Source organism: Drosophila ficusphila, unplaced genomic scaffold, assembly GCF_018152265.1.
Source record: "Drosophila ficusphila isolate 14025-0441.05 unplaced genomic scaffold, ASM1815226v1 contig_414, whole genome shotgun sequence".
Classification (NCBI taxonomy): Eukaryota; Metazoa; Arthropoda; class Insecta; order Diptera; family Drosophilidae; genus Drosophila; species Drosophila ficusphila.
Window position 1 is genome coordinate 8,251,553 of NW_025064328.1, and position 25,809 is coordinate 8,277,361.

Sequence of the window (25,809 nt, forward strand, 5' to 3'; positions counted from 1 at the left end):
ATTGTGATTTGGAGGCGGTAAGTTGTGATTCAAAGCTGGCTGAGATGGGGAACTTGGAAAAAAATAATACTCAAATTTAAACAGTGGATCGATCCATCGCATAATCGGATACATGCATTTTTAAAATGGCAGTTGATTCTAGGAATGTACCTGATTTTTCTTTGCCTTATATCTGTTTTTTCCGATTATCAACATTGTCCCTCAGCTATCAATTGGTCCCTAAATCCCATTAGTCCGTAAGCTTCAAAGTTTTAGAGCAGAAACTATATTAAAAGCTGTGTGTTGCTACGTGCAACTTATATAAGTAAGTATGTATTTCGGAATGGCCAGGCAGAATATAATTTCATCATATACCAATTCTAAGAACAATCGGAGCAGTTTGTCAATGCACTGTAGTCAAAAAAATTTCTTATCCAGCTTTCCTGTTTGCACTCATGTTTCGAAACTCTAATTTTTAAATTTCATTCCTCTATTTTGGCGCAGATATGCATTGAATAATATCGATGTTTCGCGAACTTTGATAAATTGCACTACTTGCTAACGCCTTGTAAAAACTGATTCCATTTTTTTTTGTTTTTTGCAAGGACGTGTAGCGGTTCTATGCATTTCTTTAAAGTTCTATGTTTTTAGCAGTGGTTCAAACTACCGCTTAATAAGTATCCAAGTTAGCCACCACACTTTTTAAATATATTTTACCGCCAGATGTCGCTTTAATTACACATACATCTATCTACATACAAGTTCAGTCCCGTAAATAAAAAAATTGGAGTTCCCCGGCTAAAATAGCCGATACTCAATCCATGACATAAAGTGGTGCCTGCACTTGGGCGCAAGCAGCTTACTCTTTTACTCGACTCAAATTATAAAATAAAAATTAACCATGACTTAGTATATCAATGTAGTTTTATTAATACATACAAATAAGATGTCTCATCAACAAAGCCGAAAACGCCTTCGACTAATTTATTTTAAGAAAATTCATTAAAAGTTCATTAAACAAATTTCTTTAATATGAATTTCTTCTAATTATGAGACTCAAATAAGAAAGTATTTGCCAGCAAGTATTTTTATTTGACACACTCGAACGTTCGAAATATCGTAATACTTAAAAAAAAGGTTTATGTTCAGTGGGCTTCTGATATTTTTCCCGCTAAAAGCCAACAGACTGACAAGCAGGCTATTAAGCAGACCTCTTCGTTTGATTTGTTTGCCTTTTTAAGGCATTCAACTAATCATTCGAACCCACTCATTAATAAAAACGCAATGAGATTTGTTTGTTTTAAACATTTTAATTGAATTAATTTTGTCGTGCATGAGCTGCTATAAATAAATAATTACAGTACGTTATAAAATAAAATTACAATAGCTTCTGCCGCATGGTTCGGTTCGGGGAGAAGCGACTTACGTGATAATATGCCCTACCAAAGGACCCGACCGCCGCCGAGTCCCCTTAATTAATATTGTATAGGACTAAAGCTACGTGTAAATGTTATGCAATAATTTAGAAAATTATGTACAGCAAATGGGAATAAATTAGGGTCCAATCGGTTAATACGTTACGAGAGCCGTGACTGCAACAGTGATCTCATCGGGATCACATTCACTAACTAGTTTTAGGGCTAGGCTAGGCAACGTAGGCTAAGAGTAAGATTACGATTATGACAATGGAAGTGCTATCAGTTTCTGGTTCTTCAGTGGTTGCTGTGCGGGCAGGTGGAGGTAAATGGTGGCAACTGGAATCGTTGCTCGGGTTATGGCCGATCTGATCTGATCTGATCCTCCCATCTGATCTGATCTGATCCCTCCATAACCGGAGCACGAGTCCGAGTCTCAGTTGGATTCAGTTTCCGATGCCGTTTTGTGGGGAAGACGTGCTAGGCATTCACTAAGGATCGGGTCGGGACGGGATCTAGAACTGCAGAATCTGGTTGATCCAGTCCCGGAACTCCGAGATGCGGGTGTACACGCCCGGCTGGTTGGCCTCCGCGCAGCCGATGCCCCACGAGATGACGCCGCCCAGCTGGAACCGCTTGTCCGACTCCCTCTGCAGCACCATGGGGCCACCGGAATCACCTGAAAATAAAAAGGGAAATTAAGAACATGCGTACATATAAGAAATGTGTATGCTCGTATTTTATATATATTACTTTAATATTTCTCATAATTTTGTTGTTTATCAGTTACACTATTAATATATATAAATTTCTTTAAAAAATATGATCTACCGGTAATCCTTATATTACTAATACCAACTGATAATCATTCAGTTATTACTTACCTTCACAGGAGTCGTAGCCTCCCTTCTTCCACCCGGCACAAATGAATATGTGCGGTATGTGCTCGATGTAGCCCGCGGATCGGTACATGGACTCGCAGATGGTGTTGTTGATCACGGGCACCGCCACCTCCTGCAGGACACTGGGCAGAGGTCCGTCCTCGTAGAGGCGACCCCATCCCGTAACGAAGGCCGTCTGGCCAATGAAGTTCTCGTCGTTGTCCGGCACGCAAACGGGAATGATGTTCGGCTGGAAAACTACAGGCTCATAGAACCTGATTTGGAACGGAAACGGATGTGGTAAGTAATGCATCAAAGAAATTAAAACTGTTTAAAATGCCCCTTAAATATAATAATATTAATAACTTTTCTGGCACCCATAAAGTGCCTGTTATTTCATTTTCGTATCTGGTATCTTCTTAAGATTTCTTGTACACATGGCACCTAGATTTCTTGAACTAACTAACTACTTAATCTAGACTTAACTCACCTCAGCAGGGCCAGATCGTACTCGAAAGTGCGGGGATCGAATTGCGGATGAGAGGCGACGATTTGGACACGGCGCTCCTGGTAGCCGTAGGGCTCCTCCTCCTCCGCCAGATCGTACTCACCCAGACGCAGCAGAAGATCGGAGGGTGGCACACTGAAACGAGACACTTGTTAGGACCAGAAATCGTTACTATCCATCCTGTACTCACTTGTCCACGCAATGGGCCGCCGTGATCGCCCAGTTCTCGTTGAGCAGAGCGGCTCCGCACTTGTGCAAATAAGTGGAGGTGCGCCACTGTCGCAGGGAAATCTGCCAGGGCCAACGGCCGAAGGCGGCATTAGCTCCTCCGACGATCCGGGGCTCGGGGAACATGCGGCGACCGCAGACTGGAAGAGAGCGAGGAAGGAACAGAGGATGTTCAGAGTGGGATCTTGGCTAATAGGCCTGCGCCAGGTCACAATTAAGGTAATGGGCCCGCCAGGGCCTTAAACATTTTAATCACTCCGCCTGGCACTCAGTCATTTCGGCCCCGAATGTAATGTGCTTTGGCCAAGAGGAAGGCGCAGCAGCCCAGTCCTTGACTTTGGCCAGCCGCGAGGCAGGCAGTCAACGGCCTACTTTATGGCCAGCAACTCGTCTTGGCCGCAGAGCCAAACGAAACCGAGCCTAAACGAACCGAACTGATCCACTCCGCTCCGCTCTTCAGCTCCTCAGCGCGACTCGTTTCGATTCGTGCATCAAGATTGCTTTTGAAGTCGCAAATCGGTCAACAGGCTGACGGGGAAAGGAGTGCGGATTGCAGATCGGTTCTTTTTTTCGGTGGGCTTTAGCTTTGGCTTCGACTTCGACTTCGACTTGGTCTTCGACTTTGGCTTCGGCAGACGACCGGCAACGTGACCCATGCGGCACAATGACCGACGCGATCCCATATACCCGATGCAGTCATTATTGTAAATGATTGCTGTAAAAATTGTTGCGGACTGCGTCTAGCAAAAGTCCAGCTTAGGAGTGTTCTTGCACGGAGAGAAATTTTAGAAACTTGTTGTGTATAAAAGCTTTCTGGCGTGTAACAATGAAAGATTTTCTGTATAATGCTTTCAAAATAATATTTCAAAAAATGTTTGATAAATAATGATTCTGATTATTTGGCTGGAAAGCCTTTAAGAAAGCATAAACAAAACCTCTTTCCTGTTTATATTAAACCCTACAACTGATAATGATCGCAGGTATGGAGAACCCCCGTGACTTGTGCCACACATTTGGCTTCGCTTTCTCCGAGTGTAACCATTTATGAGCTGGCGGAGGACAGCCTCTCGGAAGATGTCTCCGCTTCTTGGCCGTGGTCTTCAGCCCGATGGTGGCTCAAGGCCAGCGTTTAGCCTTCAAATTGAATTTAATGGCCACGCACGTTGGCTTTGTCTTATGGCCAAAGTCGGCGGAGAGGTATTAATAGAATTCTCCCCGCAGGAGAAACCCGTTTGCCTCTTCGCTGCACTCACCTTCCTTGTAATCGACGCCCTCCAATGCATTGGCGGGTGCCACGGTGGTGCTGCCTGTAGCCTCGATGGTCGTTGTGTTCGGCTCTTCGCCGCTATAATCGGTGGTTTCAGCTGTGGTTGTCGGGCTGCTGGTGGTGCTGCTGGGGCTGGTGGGGCTGGTGGGTCTGGTGGTGCTGGAACTGCTGCTGGCTGCCACCTCGCTACTAAGATCCGTGTAAGATGATGTAGATGAGGCTAATTCTATGCTGCTCGCTGGTGCCTCTGTGGTTTTCACTGTGGTTGTCGCTGCAGTGGTTGTTGTCGTCGATGCTGTTGTTGTTGTTGTTGTTGTGGGCTTGGCTGTGCTGGTGGCTTTCGGCGGCTTCGTGGTCTTTTGCGGGACTTGGCTCTCCACCTCACTGACGCTGGTGGCCACCGAGATGACCACTTTGTCGGTGGCACTGGGTGGTGCTGCGAAAGGAGTAAAAGACATGCATTAGTTTCGCCATTACATTACATTGAGAGAATATTCTGCTTAGAAAAATCTGGTGAAGATGCAGTTTTATACTATGCAAAATTTGATTGTCTCTTAATAAAATGCATTTAATCAAAACATACTTAAAAGAAATTTAGTGAACCAATATTTAAAATATTTAAAATATTTAAAATAAAAGTGAATCTACTATACTTATTATTTAGCTGTTTTTGTACAACAAGCAAAGTAATAAAATAGTTTTTGTTCCGTTAGTTAATTTCTCTGAGTGTTGTTGGACTCACCTGTGGTGTCGGAAGTCTTGTTCGCCACCTCTGTTGTTTGGGAGGCCAGTGGGATCCAATCGCTTGAAATGCTGGCATTGGTCGGTGGCTCAGCCTCCACATCTGTCCAGGTGATCAGGCCGGTCTTTTTGGTGGTTGTTGTTAGGGGTGCAAAAGTGGGTGCCTCAGTGGTGACCAGGGGCTTGCGTGTGGTTGTTGTTGTGGTGGTGGTTGTTGTGGGAGCCTTAGTTGTGGTTGTTGTAGCTCTTGTAGTGGTTGTTGTTGGAGCTTTCGTTGTGGTTCTCCGAGTGGGTTTTGGCGTTGTGGTTGTTGTAGTACTTGTTGTTGGTGCCGCAGTGGTGGTTGTTGGCTTCTTTTTGGTTACCAATAAAGTGGTGCTACTTGGTGGTGTCTCGGAGGGACTGCTGCTGCTGGTTGAGTCCGTTGTTACGGTGGTTGTTGTTTGGTCAGCCAGTAGAACGGGCACCTTGACAATTTCCCCAGTGGGTTTTGGCTTGGGTCGCGGAGCTTGGGTGGTGCGCTCCGGCAGTCTTGTTGTGGTGCGGTTCTTCGTCGGCTCGTCCTTGAGTCCGGTGGTTGTTGATGTTGAGCTGGTGGTGCTGCTACTGCTGCTGCTAACACTGCTGGTCGTCTGAATGACTGGCCTGCGGGCTGGCAATGTGGTGCTGGTTGTGGTGCCATTTGCAGTGGTGCTACTACTAGCCAAACTATCCACTGGCTTCCTTGTTGATTGCGACCCACTCACTGTGGTTGTTGTCGCATTCGCTGGCTTTTTCGCTGGCGCTGGCCTCCGACTGGAATGTGGTTTGTGGGGCTTTTGGGTGGTGGTGCGCAGCGGTGGTGTCGGACGTTGGGTGGTTACCGCTGCTTTTGTGCTAGTTGCTGTGGTGGGTGGTGCTGCCGTGGTTGTCGTTGTGCTGATAGTGGTTGTTGTTCTACTGGTTGTCCTGCTGGCCACCGAACTACTTCCAGTTGGCCTTGTGTGCCGCCTGTTGGTGGTTGTCGTCTCCTGCAAGTGGGTGGGTTCCGTCACCGCCGGCGTCGTAGTCTCCACAATTTGGAAAGTCACGAATTTCGTAGGTACCGATGTGGTTTCAATGCGCTGCTCCACCAGAATGGGAGCCGTGGTTAGCACCGGTTTGGCGGTGGTGGTGCGACGTCGCGGTGGTTTAACGGTGGGTGTGAGCGTTGTCGTCTGCACCACATTGGGCTTCAGAGTGGTGCGCACCACAAAGTGCGAGTTCTTGTGGGTGGTGTGGGCCAGCGGTGGGCGACGAGTGGTGGCGAGTGTGCTATTGCCGTTACTGGTGGTGCGAACAGGTGCTGGCTTAGCGGTGCTCAGGTACGACTGAGTGACGTTCTTCAGCAGCTCGTTGGTGGTGTGCTGGTGGGTGGTGCTGCCACTACTACTGCCACCTCCGCTGCTGCTGCTGCCACTGCTGCTGCTGCTCGAGAAGCTGCTCTCGGTGGTTAGCTTGAAGAGGGCGCTGGTGGGCAGCGTGGTGGACTCGTGGGCAAAGTGGGAAATGGTGTTCTGGTCGATGCTGTTGTCGTTGATCTCGGGCGCGAAGAGCGAGGCCTCCTCCTGGGAAAGAGAACCAACAGTTAGGGGATATTGGTACACTGATAGTTGATAATTACCCACCTTCATCGCACAGCACGATCCGAAGTAGAAGCGATCGATGCAGGTGCCCAGGTGCGTGCCATTCTGCTTGATGCAATCGATGGCGAACATGCAGACTCCCGAGCGTCCAGATTTGCGAACGATGCAGGGCAGATGACGGATATTTCGACCAGATTGGACTGTCGATGGCAAGATAATAACAACAGGGAACAATAAGTATAATGCCACCACAGAACAGCAATCATAATTATAATGATAGTAGTGGTGATGGTAATGGGGGGACAAAGCAAATGTGATTCCTATTCTGGTTACAGCGACTCGAATCGACTGCTCTCCACACCATTTCCGTTTGCCGCGGCGATTAACGCCTTCGAATTTGTACGCCAATTTGAGCCAGGCCTTTACCGTTAGGCAAACAGTTAACACAAGTGAAAATGAAGTGGCAACAAACGAAGACGAACACGAACACGAACACAAACACTAACACGAGCACGAACATGAGCCCAGAGCCAAATGAGAACCCATAAAAGCAGCCGGATCGCTGAAGGGCGTCATCATCACTTGGCCAAAACATACTCGTACACACAAGACCGCCCGATGAGGCAACAGTAGCCCATCCGCATTATTGTTATTTATTTATGATTTGTGCTCTTCTGCGGCTGCCGCTTCCCCAAGAACCATCATCATCTCCACCACCATCGCCACCATCATCATCGCGAAGTCATTGTGTAATCGAGCCGAGAATTATCCGAGAGCCCGAGCTTTGAACTTATATAATTACAGGCAGCAGCAGCAGCAGCAGCACGGGGCCAAGAGTTATTAGTGTTTCGGGGCTCTGACAAATCGCGGCCAGGGACGAGGGCCTTTAAAAGCGACCAGAGTCCGCGAAGAAAGCCCAGCTGGCGGTCCTGATTCTCGCCCTCCTTCATAAATTCACTTAACAAGCTTCTCGTGGCATTTCAGGCTTTGCGCTTTAAATACTCGCACATAAATAAGCCACTTTGCCTGATTTTGCTGCTAAAAGTAAGGAAAACAAATCGGACATCGTTTGGCCAGGGCGATGGCTTAAATACCTTTTTAGAAAGCATTACGGAAGGTGAGAACTACGGATATTACTTTCATTGTTGTTTTTAGAAGCTACTAACATTCCAGTTTAAATAAGATAACAAACTATGGTGAAGAGGCTGTAAACAAACTATTCAAAATATAAATAGTAGCCTAATAAAAATGTACAAAAGCATAATATAGCAAATAAAAACTATAGCATTTATACATTTTAAACAAAAAACTGCTTTTAAGCAATATATCATAAATGATAATTACCATAACATTTAAGGCGAACAAAGTTCTTAAAATATTTAACACATTTCAGAAGTATACACGTAAATATTTAAATTCAATGCGATTTCAAGCAAATGTATATATCCGAAACAGTATTTCATTTTGAAATGTTCTTTTAGCTTGATTAGCTTGATTAATTCCTAAAATGTAAATTATTCTCCTTACACATTACAATATATTGCTAGTCATAAACTAGATTTGGAATACAGTTTAAAAAGAAAACGTGCTACATTCTTTGCATATAAAGCAACCCAACGCATTGATATTCCCACCCTTGTAAAGGGTATTGCAATAAATATTGCCAACTGGCTGCTTGGTGTTTTGCGTTTATTGAACTTTAGCCGCAAAGTGTCGCGCATTTAACACGACATTCAGCAGCGAGTTCTCCTGGGCATTTGGGTTTCCATGCCTGAAAGGCGGCCCAAAAACGGATGACTCAAGACACGAACTTGCGGGCAGCAGAGCCGAAAACCGAAGCCAGAACCAAAGTCAATCCATCGAAAAGTGGATTCGGCCAGAGACATTGTCACGTTCCGTAGATCGTGGTTGAGCCGGCAGCGGTTCTGTTTCTGTTTCTGTTTGCATTTCGTTTTGTGGCTTTTTGGGTCAACAGCTTAGCATATGTTTCGCTAGCCACTCGCTTGGCCTACCAAGCAGCCAGAATCGAGGGAACTGAAGCCAAAAGGGGGGGATACAACAGACTGGCCCGCATTGCAATGTAGGAAATTCGTTTTTGGCATGCGAATGCGGCACCACATTTTCGTGGCCCGATTGTGGGTGAGTGGCGCAGCCACAACCGAAGTGGGTCATCATCGCCAGCCAAGAACGGAGTGCCCGGTTCGGTTCGGTTCGGTTCGCCTCACTTCGCTTCAGTTCGATCTCCGGGTTTGTTTGTCTTATTTCCCTTTCACTTGCCATCAAATTTACTTTCCGCTTTCTGCAGCCGCCCGTCTTCCCGTCTTCCCGTCTGCCGATGTCGATGTCGATAGCTATCCATATTATTTATATTTTCTTTGTTGCCGCTGCGGTCCAGTCGTAAACATGAAATGCTCGCCGGCACACGCTTTCTTGCCCAGAGTCCAAGTCCGAGTACGAGTATTCGAGTATGCGAGTATGATTCCGATTCCAATTCCGATTCCCGGTCCAAGGCGGACTGGCCCGACTCTCGGCGGCGGTTGCTTATTTTATGGCAACATTCTTTGATGGCTGACCTCAATTGCTTTTGCCCGCTGACGTTCGCCACTTTGGCTCTGTGGCTCTGCGGCTCTTTGGCTTGCTGGCTTGCTGGCCAGCCCCGGTTTATATGAAAGTTTCGTAGTTTTATTTTCATCTCCGCTCAAAGGCTGCGCTTTGTTGTCGTCCGGCAGACAAATTGGCAGCTGCGCGGTGCCGAAGAGGAAGTGCTAATAGCGTATAAATTTGATTCTTAATGGCTGTGACCCAATTAATCTTCGTTCCCGGCAACGCCTGTCTCTATTGTCATTAATTTTGATTACTTTCATTAGAAATGCCCTCACTCTGTTGCTCTTTTGCTCTTTCTGTTTCTGTTCCCGATTTGGTCTCGCAGCGTACAAGTTCGTCGCTTAAGTCTTTTGTTTCTGCTGTTGAGTTCGGGTCTTTTTGGCAATAAAGTTTGTTTGCCGGCAGCTGCTGTCATCGCGATATGGTTCTCTAACTGAAAATTTAACTTTTACTATACTTTTCTAATCGTAAAGTTAAGCGTTTCAGAAGTTAATCCTCTTTTTTAATGTCCATATGGACACATCTATAGAAGGTTTACCAATTTACAGTTTTGTCATATATTTTTTAAATATGGTTGATTAAAACACAATTAAACCATTTTGATTATCATTTGAAAAATAATAAAGTCATTTAGAATGATTAAAATCCAGGTTGGCCTTAGTTAATTAATTACTATTATTCGCCTTTTCATACAAAAGTATTACAGAATAGTTAAGAAATTTTTTGTTGTATTCACTAAGCAAATATGTTTCGGATGTACACATTTCTCTTGCATTTAAAACCAAAAAGTTTGTATTTTTCTTATTTTTTAAGATGGCATCAACCTTTTTCATTATGTTAAAACATTTTGTAATTTATTTGGGTTATCCAGCTCGCTTCTTGGCGCACTTATTTCATCTTGCGGAACGTGCTTATTATATTTTCTTAAGTTTCTTTCAGCTTCTGGTCGAAGGTGTGGCTACTTGGGATCTGGGTTTAGCTCCATTGTAATCACTTCGGATGCTCCCCGAAAAAAAAGTTTAATTGTCTACGTGAGAGAAAGTGCTGGGGTTCTTGGGAAACAAAGTGGAGGAAGAAAGGCCCAGCTGGGATCGGTATCTGAATCTGCAGCCGAATCTCCTTTCCCGCTGAGTAATTCCGGCTAAGTGAGAGCTTGACACGCATTATCTCGATGGTTCCGATGATTCAATTAGGGAGAGTGAGAGTGGGGATACAGGGAATGGGGTATATGGTATAGAGTGTGGGGCTTACTACTTACACTGAGCTAAGCTGGGATTATCCACGAAGACGGGACTGGCGTCTATCGTCAGGAGGAGCAGACTGCCCAGTGTGAGGAGGCTGAGGAGGAGGCTGGGGCGTGGCATCTTGGCTGGGGATATCGCAAATGCTCTGCTCTTCTCGGCGTTGAGATCCCTGGCTGCTATTAACGAGTAGGTGTCTGTATCCGTGTGTTGTGCACCCATCTGCAAGAGAGCACAAACGCTGGTGAGTCATGTGAAATGTGAAACGCGTTTACGACCCCCCCTATTCAAATTGATCGCTAAACCTATCCATATTTTTTATTTTTGGGCTTGGCCCACCAACAACAAAAGTAAAATGGGGAAGCAAATAAAGAAGCGGGCGAATCGGAGGAAGCAACAAGTGCGTAGAAGCAATCCAATCCACAATCCACTGCCGCTGAGTCAAGTAGGTGAAAGTCTGTCTCCGGTGACTTGCATATGCAAAAACGGGGGAAAAACGAAACAAAATACAGAAACAGAAACAGAAACCAAAATTGCCGAGGCAAACGGGGCGTATGTGTAATATGCCGGACTGCTGGTTTAGTCATGCCTAAAATGCTCCGAGTGAAAAGCAAAAGTGTGTGTGTGCATAGAAAGCGGGAATCGCTTAGCTGATTGTATAATCTGTCCCACGTTTATATAACCGTACGGAAATCCATTTGACCGCGGCTTCCCACTTCCAAATCCATTTCCCAGACCCAGACCCAGACCAAATGCCAACTGGTTCTCATCGACTTCAGCTTTAGTCTCAGGTTCAACACACGCCTAATTGAGCCGCAGTTCGATCCGGCAAAGAAAGTTCATCGCTGGCGCATTGGAAAATGTACAGAAATGATGACATAAACCGGAGCAATCAAAGAAAGCGAACCAATAACTGGCGACGATGATGAGTGATGATGAGTTGGCTGGCGATAACTGGACCTGCTCCGGGATCCGATGACAGGGCGCTATGCTGAAGTCCATATGTCTACATGTCTTTATGTCTATTGGTATATCGCATACTTATGCCCATGCCCGGAGGCATCTTGCGGTGACAACACATCCCATTGATCGACCATTCTGTTCTTTTAGCTCCGTTCAGTTCGGTTCTGTTCTGTTCTGTTCTGTTTGGTCTGGTCTTTTTCTTTCAGTCACGATTCTGCAGCGTTGAGAAATTAGCTGCGTTCGCAGGGGGAAAAAGGGGAGAAGAGGGGTGGAGGGGGAAACTCTCATTGTTAGCGGCTGTTCTGTGAGTTGCGTAATACGGTCGTTGAACCTGGCTCAGAGGAACTTGGACCGCAGCTCAGCAAGTAGCTTTAATTAAGCCCGAATGCTAAATCCCTATCGAGAGTTCCCCATCGAGAACGGAAGCCATAAAACATACAATATGCAGCCGGATTGCCGGATTGCCTCAATTAGACAAATACTCAAATCAAACAATTCACTACGCGCCGATCTCAAGTCCAGTTTTGTATAGTAGTACGATTGTTTGGCTTTTCGCAGCCTCAAAAATGTTGGCCAGCTATTTGTGTATTTGGGTCACGTTCAGGCCATATCGGTATGCGTATCTGTATAATTGTGTTGGCGTTGGCTCTGTGTGCAAATTAACATGAATTTCTGAGCGATAACCAGAATGCCTGGCAAGAGCGAGTTGTGGCCGGGGATTGGGGATCTGGGATCTGGGTCAGAAGCGTCAGAAGCGTCGGATGATTTGCATGATTTTCATCCGATCGCCATCGAATCGCCGGGGCTGTCCCCTAAAATCCAGCTCCACCTCGAAACTCCATTTCGCTTAATGGGCAATTAAGTAATTTCCATTTGCGACCCGATACAAGTGACAATTCCGTTTGCTCGTTAAAAGTGAAATTACAATTTGTTTTGTTTGTTATTAAAAATACATTTTGCAGGCGAGCTTGCTCTGCGTAAAAGCGAAAGCCAACGAATTTCTTTCTGGCTCTTTTTAGTATTTACTTAAAAGAAAAGTGAAATGGCAGCAGTGCCAGCAGCTTGTAATTTCAAATGGTGAACAAAAGAATTATGCCATTTGCCGCGGAACGGCTAGGTCGTCAAAAGAAAACCACATACACTTCGACTTCGACTTCGACTTCGACTTCGACTTCGTTTCTAGTGTAATCAAATAAGAAGTGCATCTCGCATGGCGCTGCTTTCATTTCTGCTTACCAAAAACGGAGCTCGGAGAAATTTTGTTTGTATGTCTCTGCTTAGTTTTTTCTTGTTTTTTTTTTTCTGTTTTTTTTGGTATTGTGTCCACTCAGCTGCGGGCTGCCATGGCTCAGCGGTTCGGTATCTCTGGGCTACCTATTCCCAACTGGCAGCCAAAGTTCATTAGTTGAGACCAACATCGAAAGACTCAGGGCACAAACTTGATGGGCAGGCGTGCGCATCGCCTGTCACTGAGGGCCGATCCAAGCTAATTGTTTCGGCAGCCGCAGTTGCCTCAGTTCCCAATGCAACCATCAACGGCAATTTCTCAATTGCAAATGCCGAATGCAAATTACAATAATTACGAGGCAGCATTTTATGCTACCCTACGCAGCCCCATCCTCTTATCCTATCTCATCCTATCAGCCCGTCATCATCATCATCATCATCATCTTTGCGTGGCAGGAGATCTTCCCCGGCAAACCTGTATAAACCAGAGCGGACTGGGAACGTGAAATGCAAATAACGCAACACAGGCATCCTACTGCCTGCCAGATCATCTGTGGCCGCAAGACAAACGTGCCTCTTCCCCCCATTTTCCCCGCCTCTCTCGCCCTCCCATGGAGAGTGCGTTTTAGACCAAAGACAAGCGGACTGGCAGGCCGCCAACAATAAGGAAGAGTCGTGTGTGGTTGTTGATCAGAGTCGACCTAGTGTTACTCACTTTAAAACACTTAATGTCAACCAATTTAGGTTAATATTGGAGAGATTAATCTTATGAGTGTTTCCGTTGCTGATTCATCTCATTGACTAACAAATGCAGCACGATTGATGACTCAGAAAGGGTATTCCACTGGCTGCTTAATACAACATGCATAAATCTTGGAATCAATAGGTCAGACTTGCGAGACAAATATTTTAAGTTAAATTTTGATAAGATCATTAAAACCAAAGGTTTGTAATGTTTCAATTTTTTCAAACGTTGAAGAACATACGTATTTTCAATGCTTGGTGGTCTGGCAAGAAAAAGAAATAGTTGAAATAATAACCACTTAAGATTATTTTACTTCATCTCTTTTGTATGAATATTTTGATCTACTATTTAAGTCCACTCTCCAAAAACTATTTCTTTGAAAGAAGATAGTAAACTTTAAGTAGTCTTAAAACAGAGATTAACGTTAAACAGTTGAAGCCTAACTCAGATGGCATTTTCCTAAAAGGTATTGCTAGATCACATTGACAATTTATAGCCATCCTCAGATTAGATATTTTCCTCAACGAAATTATTAACTCTTTAAATATGTTTTTAATTTAGTTTAACAGTTTTCAACTGTTAATAATAATCCCCTTGTAGGAGACTATCTGTCGAAATAACCCTGCACACCCTCGACTGGGCATTGGCATAACCACTATCAGACCAGTTCTTTAAACCGAAAAGCAAAAATCGTTTGCCGAGGGGCAGAGCAGAGCAGGCTGAGAGGCAGGAGCGTTTCCAGGGGAAGCTGGGGAAGGCGCTCTGCCTTCTGCTTTGGCTCTTTCCTTTTCTCCGCGGAGTCTGAGCCAGAATCAGATTCAGAATCAGAATCAGAATCAGAATGAGAATCAGAAGCAGTCGGCAGTCGCAGCGCAATTGAAACACTTGTACTAAGCGGCTGCTGTTGCTGTTTGCTGTTGGCTGTTGGCTGTTGGCTGTTGCCAACTCTCGTGGCAAGAAGCCTTGGCTTTGGCTTTGGCTTCGGCTCGCCTGCACTTGCAGGAATTTCAATAAATTTGCAGCAGGAGCAGAGCGACTTTTGCTTTGGACTCGTTTTCGAGCTTTGGCCGTGTTTGCGGCGCTTGAACTTGTTGCTCTTGTTTTGTGGCCTCTGTTAGTTGCAGTTAGTTGCAGTTATGCGCATCTATCGGATGCATCTGTATACGTATCTGCATCTGTATCTGGATCTGAGCTTGTATCTGTATCTGCATTTGTATCTGTATGTCTGTTTCTGTTTCTGTTTGTGTTTTTTTGTGGCCATAGTGAGTTGGCGCTTAATTGACTTGTACGCGGTAGAAAGTGCACGGCCACTTTGGGCACACGTACTCGAGGAAAAGCCGGCGTATCTGGCGGATGCGTATCTGAGACTCGGATCTTTTGCATTTACTTGCGTTGGCTGCCAGTTGACGTCGAGCTTCGGTTCACTGCGGCCAGCTATTTTGGGTCATTTCTTTAATTTGCTGTTACCATATGAGTGCTATTATAACTCCGCCTAACTTCTTAACTTCGTAAATTGTTTGTTTTATGAGTTTCTTCACTTTTGACACTGGCTCTTGGCCTTTTTTCCGGAATCCAGCCTTTGTTTTAAGCCAAAAAAATCACACAAAGCACTGTTAGCCGGCTGGGAAAAATGTGTTTCCCGAAATGCTGTGCTTCCTTTCGGTTTGTATTCTTGTATTCTTGCACTTGAACTTGCCTCGGGACTTTGGGTCAGGCCAATTATTACACACAAAACGCACACGCACACACACACTCACACACACACACGCAGGCACACACTGAGAATCGTTTTGGGCCCGCAAAGCACACAGACACACACTCGCGGAAGACGGAAGACGAGCAGAAGACCAAGTTAAGAGCGCGACAAGTTGCGCACGTCTGCGGAGTGGAGCTCACACAAAAGATCCACAAACCAGGTGAGCCAGGTGAAGCCTCTGCTGCTGCCTCAGTCGCGGCCACAGTCGCTGCCGCTGCCTCGGCCTGCGTCGACTGAGATTTGGCCACGCCGGCAGAGCCGAAGAACTTGGTAAGGCGAAATTGGTAAGTGCCGAGTGCGCCTTCTCACTCCCACTTGGTGGAATTACCAAGAGCATCGCCACCAACAAAACATGTGCGCATGCGTGCAGTCGACGCTGACTGCGCTACGCGCATAACGGTTTCCATTAAGGCCAAACAGCGAGAACGGCCGAAAAGCTAGGCGCTTTTTTCCGTTTCTGTTTCTGTTTCTTATTCAAATGAGCCTCTCTCTCTTCTCACCACCTCTCTCTTTTCGTTGTTGTTGTTGTTTTTCCTTATTTTTTTTTTTTGAGGCGGCTCACAGCTGATTGGCGGCAAAAGGTGTTTGGCGGGGGGAAGAGGGGGCTTTTGGGGAGTTTGGGGTTAACAGCGCTTTCACATTAAAACAGCAAGAAGCAGAGGACAACAGAGCGGCCAACACACACATAGTCACTTGTGTGTATGTGTTAGCCTGGCTTTTTCTTTTAATATTTTGTGGTGCAAATGAGTTTGTTTTTGCTGCCGCTTGCCATTCTTTGTCACCTGTGTGAGTGTGTTGGTTGCCGTTTGTTTGTGCCTTAATTTATGCACGTCGTCAGGTTAAGAAAGTCAATCTTTATTGTGCTGTTGGAGTTAACAGGCAAACCAGTTGGCTGATAAGAATTGCATGGTGAACTCTTTTCTTGTTCTTGAATATTTTAATGTTGGTATCGGTTACATCTGAGTAATAACTTTTCTTTTAAGACATAACACTTCCTGATCGTTAACTTCTGTTAAATATATATCACTGTTTATATTTACAAACTGCACTCTTAAGTGATTATTGGTTTGCACTGTGAATTATGCCAAGACCGCCGTAAACACTCGTTCACACATCATTAGGGATCGTGAAAAAGCCATTTAACTGCCAAAGAAACCCAATTATAAATCACACAACCGCGTCTCGCAACATCTTTGTTTAATGAAGCAAACAAAACACAACAAAACACAGAAAAGCAGAAGAAAACGCACAATTAGCTATTAGCTATCCACTGACTGACTGACTTGGCGATGACGCGTGTCTTTGGCCGTTCCTTGAACTCGAGAGACCTTGACACTGGGGCTGCTCCACAGCAACTGAGCAGCCGAGCACCTGGGGAGCGGATCCCCAGCGATCCCCGATGCTTTGGTCAATCGCCGACGAAGAAGTGGATGCCGATGTGGATGCTAAGAGCGGCAGAGGCATTCCCGGCCTGAGAGAGAGCGCAGCTGATAAGCTCCTTGGCCAACCACTTCGATTCGGCCTCTTCCCCCTGATTATGTTATTGAATTTTGATGGGCCCGCAATCCACACGATGCCTGGTCATGATATTGGCCACTGGTTATACTGGCCAGCGGAAGTTGGGCTCATTAGAAATTCAGATCATGCGCCGCATGTGGCACCGGCACCTGTTGCATGGACCCAGTTTTAGTTGCACTCAACGCAAAGAGTTTGGACCTTTTCGGCTTATCTCGGCTCTTGAAAGATATCTCTGTTTACTATTTATGTCTCTGGTGTGTTTCTGAATTTTTCTGGCTAATGTTTGCTGGCCCTGTTTTTTGTTTGCCCAACAAGATAAATACAGATTCCAATTCATTTCGAAATCATTTCCTTTATGAATCTTCTTGGCATAACTGAGATTCAGCTGAAAAGCATGCAATAATAATCTATTACTTTAGTCAAGACACCAACCAAACTGCTTGCATGCCAGTGATGTCAAAATGGCTTCTAAACACGCAGATCAGAACTTGCTTCTGAAAAGGTTCCAAACCTTTTATATTGATTGCTACCCTAAACTGAAAATTGTTTTTTCTCCTTCTATAAAAAAAATATTATATATTTGAAAATGTATTTTTCAGGCTTTTTGTTTAAATGTTCGAGTTCTTTTACCTCTCCAACAAAAACAAAAATAAAAAAAGTTATATACAGCGAAACCAAAAAATCTGTAAAAATTTTAATACTCTTTATTTGTATATTAACACATAATTAAAATAATAAACATAAATATAGGTGAAAGTGGATCTCAAATGTAGGAATCTTTCGTCGAGCAGTGTACAATAAATATCGAAAACCTTATTCTAATGCGTGGAATGCAATGGAGAACGAATGGAGGCGAAAGGATCGACCGAAGTGAGGTTGATTGAGTACAGGGATCCCTCGGAAGTTAAAACAAATGGAAGGTAAAATAAATACAAGGCTCAAAGACCTTGATCTTACACACTAGCAACCCCGAGTCGAAGAGGAATCACATGGCCTGGCTAACGGACGCACCGACTGCAGGACTCCTCGAGCGGCGACTGCAGTCTTCCGGTTAAAAATCGATGGTGCAGTGGCTCCTACGCGTTGTCGTTGGCCATGACCTTGTTAATCCAGGGCACGAAGCGCTGGATGTTTGTGTACACGCCGGGCAGGTGCTCCCTCCCACAGCCGATGCCCCAGGAAACGAGTCCGATCAGCGTTTTCCTGCCGTCCATCGTCAGCGTGAGCGGCCCGCCGCTGTCGCCCTGGCACGAATCCCGACCTCCGTCCTTGTAGCCGGCGCACAAAAAGACCTGGAAGAGATAGACGGGAATAAATATAATTCTAAAAAAAGTATACGTATATTATGTCCTAGAACACGGAAAAAATCGGATAAAGAGAATCGGAAAAGAGAATTTAAGACATTATTTTGATCCAATTGCTTTCAAATTTGTTATTATTATAAGTTGAATAGAAAATTTGATCTCGTTATGTCTTAACCAATTCAATCTGTGTTAATATTTATATTCAATTGTAATTTTTGATTAAGGAAAGCATTGTTTACAACTGTACTAGAAATATGCGCAAAGAAGTAGATGTTCATTATTTTAAAGCTTTTCAAGATTTTTGAATCATTTTAGGTAAGGTACATTTTGGAAAGGTAATGAAAAGGCTTTCAATATAACAAACTCAAAAAAACCTAGGAATCTTCCATACTTTAAATAAGTGTTTCTTAAAATCATTAAAATTTACTCCAGTTGTTCTTTGATATCACGTTTTTGCCATTCCATTAAAAAACTTACATCATGGATGGCCTCTCGGCGACCTGCTGCACGGAACCATCGCTGGCAGCGATCATTGGAGATCACCTCGACGTCCACCTCCTGCAAAACCGAAGGCACTGTACTCTGACCATGTCGGGTTCGTCCCCATCCAGCCACAGTGGCCATCTTGCCAGTCAGTTTCGTGGATGAAGGCGGCAGACAGACGGGAATGATGTGCTGCTTGTAGACCACATTTCTATCCAAACGGATTAGGGCCACGTCGTTCTTGAAATCAGCGGGATTGTAGTGGGGATGCACCTCCTTTCGCTCGATGCCGTACTCCTCGTGGTTGAGGCGCTCCTCCTGGCCACGAACATCCCATTCCCCCAAGCGGATCTTCATGTTCGAGTTGGTGGTGCTGAATTGGAAGAAAAGGTTTTATCAGAAGGGTTTTTATTTATTCAAGTGCTAATAAAATATTATTCAAAATGTGAGGTTTGAAGTCTAAAAAAAATTATTTGGTGTCACAGAAACTATAAAGCTTCTTTAAAATTACAAATAATGTTCAAATTTTGGGAAAGTATTTTAAAAGGTAAGGTTCAAGGATATTCTTAAATTTTTTATCTTTTAATTTTCAGATGTAATTGTAAAGGTTTTCTGTGATACCTCTGATACTTTCTATTCCTATATCAACCACTTACGTAGCCACACAATGAGCGGCAGTGACCACCCATCGATTGGAGATCAGGGCACCACCGCAGCTGAGTTTTCTGGTGAGGAAACCGCTCTTGATCAGCGCCACCTGCCAAGGATGGGAACCGAAACCCGTGGAATGGCCACCCACAATGCGATTGGATCGGGTGTAGACTTCTCCGCAGCCTGTGAACAAAGAAGTACAAATATTAATATAAAATTGAATAAAGAATTATATAGAACAACACCAGAGCAAGTAAGGTAAAGATCTACAGAATCTAAGAGAACAAGAGTGTGTTTGGTGACAGAGTAACTGAGTGATTGTGTGGTGCAGCTTAAAGGAAACCCAATTGCAGAGGTGCCAGAAAACAGAGAAAAGGAGAGAGAGTGTGTGAGATTGGTTGATTGATTGTACCCGGCACTGGACGATAGTTGGCATCGTGGTAGCCACCGCCTCCTCCACTCTGGTACTCATCCGCCGCCTCGCCGGCGTTCAAATCCAGGACATTGCCCACCGCAAAGGCCTGGGCATTCGGAAGCGGTTCATGTAGCGATGGCGGTGCCCCGGAAGAATCCAACGCAGGTGACTCTGCATCGAAGAAGCTGTCCAGGTGGTTGGTGATCCCGTTGACGGAGCCCAGGTGGCCACCGGTTTCGTGCTCCCAGCTATTCAAACTGGATGAGGAGGAGGAGGAGGAGGAGGGTGGTCTGCTGGAGCCTCCACTGGAGTTCGGCTTGTAGGGATTGGCACCGCTGTACAGAGTGGGTCGCTTGGTGCCGTAATAGCTGCTGGGGTAAGCCGGTCTGGCCGAGGATGAGGAGGAGGCCGTGGATGAGGTGGACGGGGCCGCTGACAGGCCGTTGCCACTTTGGTGGTGGTGGTGCAGGTGGTGGTGCTGCGGCTTGTTGGCGTTCGTCGACAAATCGGGGTAAATGTCATGCAAGTGTATTATGTCGCCTGTGTGTAAGAATCGTGATACGGGATGACAACTATGTGACCACCAGCTCCACAGGTCACCGAAACCAGTGGAGTTGGTGTCAGACTTTCCCCCAAAAAAACTGGCAAGTAATCATAATAAAAACTACTCCAAACTACTGCGATTATGTCAGCGAAGAGTGGTCAGTCGGGGCCACTAAGACAAAGACTGGGTGATTCGCACGTAATTCAAACCAATCCGAAAGACATTCTGTGTCATGACTTGATTAACACTTTCGAGTTTGGACGAGGAGCGCGGCTATGCCGTAACTTCGCTGATGTGATTTTTCCCACATTTGAAAGCAAACAAAATAATAAAACCCTCCGAAGTCGAAGAGCAGGCTGCTCTACTCGAAGCCCCAGTGAAACAAAGAAGAAAACCGAAAATTTCACTTTTAAATGCGAAAACGTTCACCTTCGTTTATTTCCGCAAGTGAGTTTTGCCCATTTTTCGGGTTGCCTCTGTGTTTTTCGGCTTTATCATTGTCGCCAGAGACGTCTGGGAAAACTTTACACATGAACTACCAAAGAAAGCACGCAGAACCCGCTTCTTTACGGTCTTCGAGGAAATGTTTAACTCGAAACTCGGAGGGGAAGAAACTCTCAAAATTAAGTTAAATTGCGGCAAAAGAAAAGGCTGCAGCCAAGATTGATGTGCCGCCAAAGAAGAGCTTGAAAAAGAAAGAGAGGCGATGGAAAACAAAATTTTCCACTAAGAATTATTCATAACATGTTGTAATGCTTTGTTATTGTTCAGGTTGCCTTTGCGTTTGCAACGTGAGCATTCGAAAAAGAAGGCAGACATCTAGAAAACTAAACAGAGCACAACAAAATAGCTGAAGAAGGAAAACAGCAACTCAAACTAAGTTTTGTTGGCCACACTTATGCGTGTGTGGCATAATATAAGTGGCTTTATCTATTCTCTTGGGTATTCTTCTACATGCAGCTATTGCCGAATTGGTAATTGCAGCCACTGCGATTACGATATCGCCAATGCACTTGATGGCAAGCCAATTGATCCATAAACTAGCGAAGCTGGCTTTTGGAATGTGAACGTATGAAGGAAACACATAAAATCGAAAACCAAAAGTAGTTACAAACGTTGCTAAGTAAGTTTCTGCCTAATAAAATGAGAATAAAAGAATATTTGTTTGTGCATAAATTTTTCTCAAATTTTTCTTAATTGTGTTTTAAATGGTTTTTCCCACAGCTGGATTCTTATCTTAAGACTTTCTCATACAAAAAGAACTGTCTCATTTTCCGGAAGATTACTTTGTTGGGTGATCTGACCAAAAGCAAAAAAAATTAAGAACAATGTCCAGTTGGCCTCTTTAAAAACTTCTCTAGGGTGATAGATGGAAAATAATTTTAAGTACTTCCGTTCTATTTAATTTAAAATAATTTCTATTAAACACACATTTTGTTTTGTGAAAATACAAAACATCCATGTCACTCTATTTACTTACAATAAATGTATCTTTAAGGTTTATACAAATATTCCCTTACACTTTTACAATTATAATATGTTTTTCCTCATAATTTTCTAACTTTTTTTGGGTCAAAAGAACAAAATAATATTTAGTACTTTCACTCCATTTAATATATCTTAACGGAAACATTAACTTCGCATTGGATGAGATAGTTTTAATTGTGAGAATACGAAAGGCCATAAAACAGTGTTTCTTTAAATTGAATTAACTCCAGACTTTTAGATTTTTATATAGAAGTTTTCCCAAGATTGGTCTAATTTAAACTCGTTTTCACGGCATCTTAAGAATTTCAAGAAATGCCTAAGTAACTTATGTATTTTTTTTTATTAGATTTGTATTTAGAACATGTTCCTTTTTAAAAAAAAATCAATTAAAATACTAATAGTACCAGAACGATACAATCAATTTCAACTGAAGGAGGCAATAATCTATAGCAAAACTAAACCAATATGTCTGTTTATATCTTTTACTCTACATATCAAGAGGAGAAACATTCCGACTGGATTAACCACTTAGCTGTGTTTGCCCAGACTGGGCCCAAAGGCTCTTTTGCTGTTTGCTTGTGTGCAGGGCAATTTGTTGTCATTTTCGAAATGCGAGCTAATTTATTGCTCTATTATACGAGACCGAGTTGCATAACTCGAAGCGCAGCAATTTGCTGTTAGAGGGAATGCAGCAATGCAGTGGGGAAAGCGGGCGGCGAAATGTCTTTCAGAACGAACTGTTTTTGTCGGGTTTTCGGGAACCATTTCGATGGTAGGCGAGGGGAATGGGGGTAAGGCGTTTGACTGACGGGGGGAGGGATGGATACTCACTCGTGTTGTTCACTGGGGCGGCATGTGGACTCTCCTCGGCGTCGAGATCTTTGTCCACGCAACACGACCAGATCATTCCGCCGGAGCAGAGATCCAATGGCTTGCCGCCGCCCAAGACACATGAGATGGACAGGCCGCACTCGAACTTGTGGCCACGAAAGCGGCACGACTGAGGGATCACTGTAAGAACAAGAGAGAGGGGTTGGAGGGGAACCAAATTATAAAGAGTTCGGGGGAGGGATTGGGTGATTGGGGGATTCTGAGTCAAGTCAAATTGGTCGAGCTAAGTACTTCGGGAAAGCATCTCCATCACGCTGTTCTCGCCGTAGTATCCGGTTCCACTTCTGCGGGAAAGAGCATCCAGGATGAGCATGTCGTGCTCCTGCTGGGCACTGGGGTATCCCAACCCATCTGCTCCCTCTATAATCGCCAAACAGGTGGGAATCAGGATGGCCAGCCGCAGCCAAGTATCCTTGGAGTGCCTGGGCAATGGCAACATGGCAAGCGAGCTGAAAGAAGGAGGCGTTGCACGCGGACTTTCACTTTCGATGGGGTAGTTGCACTTTCGCTTTCTGGCTTATGATTGATTTTATTATGCGCCAGCCGTCACTGCAAGTGGATCGCGGCGATCTGAGTAGTCCTGCCACTAGTGCACCAAGGATTTCACTTTTGTTTTCATTAAGGCGCTTTCTTGGGCGGTTCACGCATGCGCGGCTTCAACGCGCTTTGGATTCGGGCGAAAAAGAAAATTGAGATCTCCGCCTGGAATTATCTTTCTTTACGCATGCGCACACAGTTGATAGTTGGTAGTTGGTAGTCGGCAGTCGGCGAAAGGCGAGAGCGAACGGAAAAAGGCGACCGCGCGTCGGGAAAATCGGCTCAGAACTAAGCCAAGCTTTTGTGGCCGCCGAGCCAAGAGCCGAGCTGAGCGGTCCGAAGAGCCGTCGAGGAGCCGAAGACATTCCGCTTTTGGCCATTTCACTTGCAGAGCAACTTTGCCGAAACAGAGCAAGTCGGTGATGTTGCCAGTAAACCAGCAACATGTTGCCGAACCATCAATTTGCTCGACTTCAATTGGACTTTTGTTTTTGTTTTGCTTTGTTTTTTTTTTTTTGTGTGGCTCGTTGTTTTTTGGCCAAGGTTTCTGCTTACATAAAAGGCCAAAGCAAATAATCTATAATCTTTGGGAAAATGGCCGAATCACAGCGGTATTGCTGTTAACACTTTCGAATGCTGCCAGTGTGCAATTGAAGTTAATTGCAGTTGATTTTCCCGTCTGAGTATCGGTGTTTGGGGTTCGGTATTTCGTATTTGGTATCTGGAAACACTTTTGCTTTTCTCATACTCATACTGATACTCATACTCGTATTACATATATCCGCGGCGGAGCAGCTGCCATTGAACTTGTGCAGCCGCCACATAGTGGCATTTGATTTATCATATTTCGCCCGGCTGGCCGCCGTTTTAATAGTCATTCACAGCTGCCCAAAACGCGGGCTTTCTTCGTGGATCTACATCGCTGGTGTTTGCTGTTTGCTGTTTGGTGTTTAGTGTTGCTGTTTGGGCCTTTATGTTAATGTGTAATCACCTTGAGCGCGGGCTTAATTGGCTTTCGTGTCTTTCTCTTGGAAAGTCCAATTAAGCAAGATGAATCGGCTGCCCAAGAACGGAATGTTCAACTTTCGCCGGAGGCCCAAGTCCAATTTTCGGCGATGGTAACTCACTGTATTTCCCAATTGCCCGACCGATCGGGAATCGTGTTTCGAACTTGACATGGGGAGCAGCGAAGATCAAGGTTAAGCATGGCGTGTTAACTAATATGCAAATTGTGTAAGGCGAAACGAAAGACTTAGGCAACGAACTCGATTGCCTCAACTGCAGGGGAAGGGGAACTCCGGGTGTAATACTCACAGTCCAACTCATCGAAGAACTTGGCCTCCTTGGGCAGCTCCTTGTCGATGGCCTGCTTGAGCTCCTTCGGAATCACCTCGTTGTAAACCGAATTGTAATTGCTTTGGCCAGCGGCAGCAGCAACAGCAGCAACATTAGCAGCAACAGCAGCAGCAGCAGCAACTGTTGCAAGCAGCAACATCAGCAGCGGCTGCGGCGAGCGCATTTTGCAATACTTTCGTTGTTGTTTACACTTTTTTGTTGTTGTTTCGGTTTTTGTTGCCGCCGCTGTCACTGATTTCTGCAATTGTGTTTCACTTAATTCACGTAGCGGCGCGAGTTTTCGATTGAATAATCGCGCCTCGTTTGCATAGCAGTCCGAAATGGAGTGGTGCTCGCCCAGTAATCGGAATTAAGTTCACTCAATTCAATTTTCTCCACCCCGCACTCGGATCGGCTTCTTCGCGGATTGGGCAATAAGTCAGAGCGAATCTTTAATATTTTACACTCCGTTTTTTTAAGCGGCTTTCTGCGGTCTCGCGTCGCCCAAATGCAGCCGCAGTTCGCGAACAGTTTGCCGTCGCGTCGAAACACTTAATAAACAGTTGGCTGACAAATTCAAAATCAAAATGCCATCAACACCGCCGACCGACCGACTTGCGAGCGGTACGCAGCGCGATCCGAGCTGCGACTATTGAGTAATAGTCACCAAAGAGCGCAGCGGAGAGAAAAGCCAAGTCAATACAATATACAATACAATATAAGACGAGTCGTCGAGAGACTTGCGTTGAAAACGAAAGTGGCCAAGGCAACGAGTTTTGCCGCTCAACTGGCAATTGCATGTTGCCAGTTGCCAGTTGCCGCTGCTGTTGTCGTTGTCGTTGTCGTTGTCACCATGACTAATCTCCAATTTCTTTACCTCTCTACCTTCACCATTTCGAAGAGGAAGTCGCGTTTTCCCCCAAACACACAAATTGGTGCTTTAGCAAAACCAACAATTGCCGAACAAATTGCAGCCGGAAAATCCCACTCAGCAGAAAGGCGTTTTCTTTCATGCGTGACATTTCGGGACAGAGAAGCTTGCAACTGGAGATTAATGATTACTTACTGATAATTATTGACCATTCAATGACACACATTTTCAATTTCATTGCCACCGCCCACCGACAGATGTTGCTGCGGTGCAGCAATTCGAACAGCAGCAACAGCAACAGTAACAGCAATTGCAGCAACAGCAACAGCAACAGCAACAGCAATTGGGCAACGCAGGCTGGCTGGGCTTAATGTGCCTAATGTACAAATTACCGCCAGGCAGTTAGGGATTGTGCCATTTGTGGCACTCCACCAAATAGGCCAGAAACCAGTGACATAACCGAACAAGCGGCTCGTTTGTTTGGGCCACCGGGTTTTCACTTCGTTCAAGGTCGCTGTGCAACCCACTTCCCCCATCGCAAAATGGCAAGCAAAGGCGCAATTACAATTAGCTAATTGTATTGTTTATTAAATCTAATAAATATTGCGTCTCT

At 45.0% G+C, this 25,809-nt stretch overlaps 2 protein-coding genes across 12 annotated transcripts; both read right to left on the reverse strand.

The window, feature by feature from the left end:
• Window positions 1–1,311: 1,311 nt before the first annotated feature.
• Window positions 1,312–16,509, reverse strand: LOC108090535 (mucin-5AC). 7 transcript variants are annotated; one of them, XM_017189264.1, is made up of 9 exons: window positions 16,410–16,509; window positions 10,486–10,690; window positions 6,666–6,823; window positions 5,021–6,605; window positions 4,265–4,714; window positions 2,974–3,151; window positions 2,766–2,918; window positions 2,279–2,550; window positions 1,312–2,073 (listed from the first exon to the last, which is right to left on the reverse strand). In XM_017189264.1, exons 2-9 carry the CDS (start codon window positions 10,688–10,690, stop codon window positions 1,910–1,912), a joined length of 3,165 nt encoding a protein of 1,054 aa, XP_017044753.1. In that variant the 5' UTR covers window positions 16,410–16,509; the 3' UTR covers window positions 1,312–1,909. The 7 variants fall into 7 exon arrangements, with proteins under 7 accessions (XP_017044753.1, XP_017044757.1, XP_017044755.1 ...); XM_017189268.2 differs by having other exon boundaries at window positions 16,443–16,481; XM_017189266.1 differs by having other exon boundaries at window positions 16,435–16,456.
• Window positions 16,510–17,359: 850 nt separating this feature from the next.
• On the reverse strand, window positions 17,360–24,881 carry LOC108090551 (serine proteinase stubble). 5 transcript variants are annotated; one of them, XM_017189290.1, is made up of 6 exons: window positions 24,305–24,881; window positions 22,394–22,573; window positions 19,528–20,070; window positions 19,121–19,298; window positions 18,459–18,837; window positions 17,360–17,969 (listed from the first exon to the last, which is right to left on the reverse strand). In XM_017189290.1, exons 1-6 carry the CDS (start codon window positions 24,507–24,509, stop codon window positions 17,754–17,756), a joined length of 1,701 nt encoding a protein of 566 aa, XP_017044779.1. In that variant the 5' UTR covers window positions 24,510–24,881; the 3' UTR covers window positions 17,360–17,753. The 5 variants fall into 5 exon arrangements, with proteins under 5 accessions (XP_017044779.1, XP_017044778.1, XP_017044781.1 ...); XM_017189289.1 differs by lacking the exon at window positions 24,305–24,881 and adding an exon at window positions 22,685–23,289; XM_017189292.1 differs by lacking the exon at window positions 19,528–20,070.
• Between the last annotated feature and the right edge of the window lie 928 nt (window positions 24,882–25,809).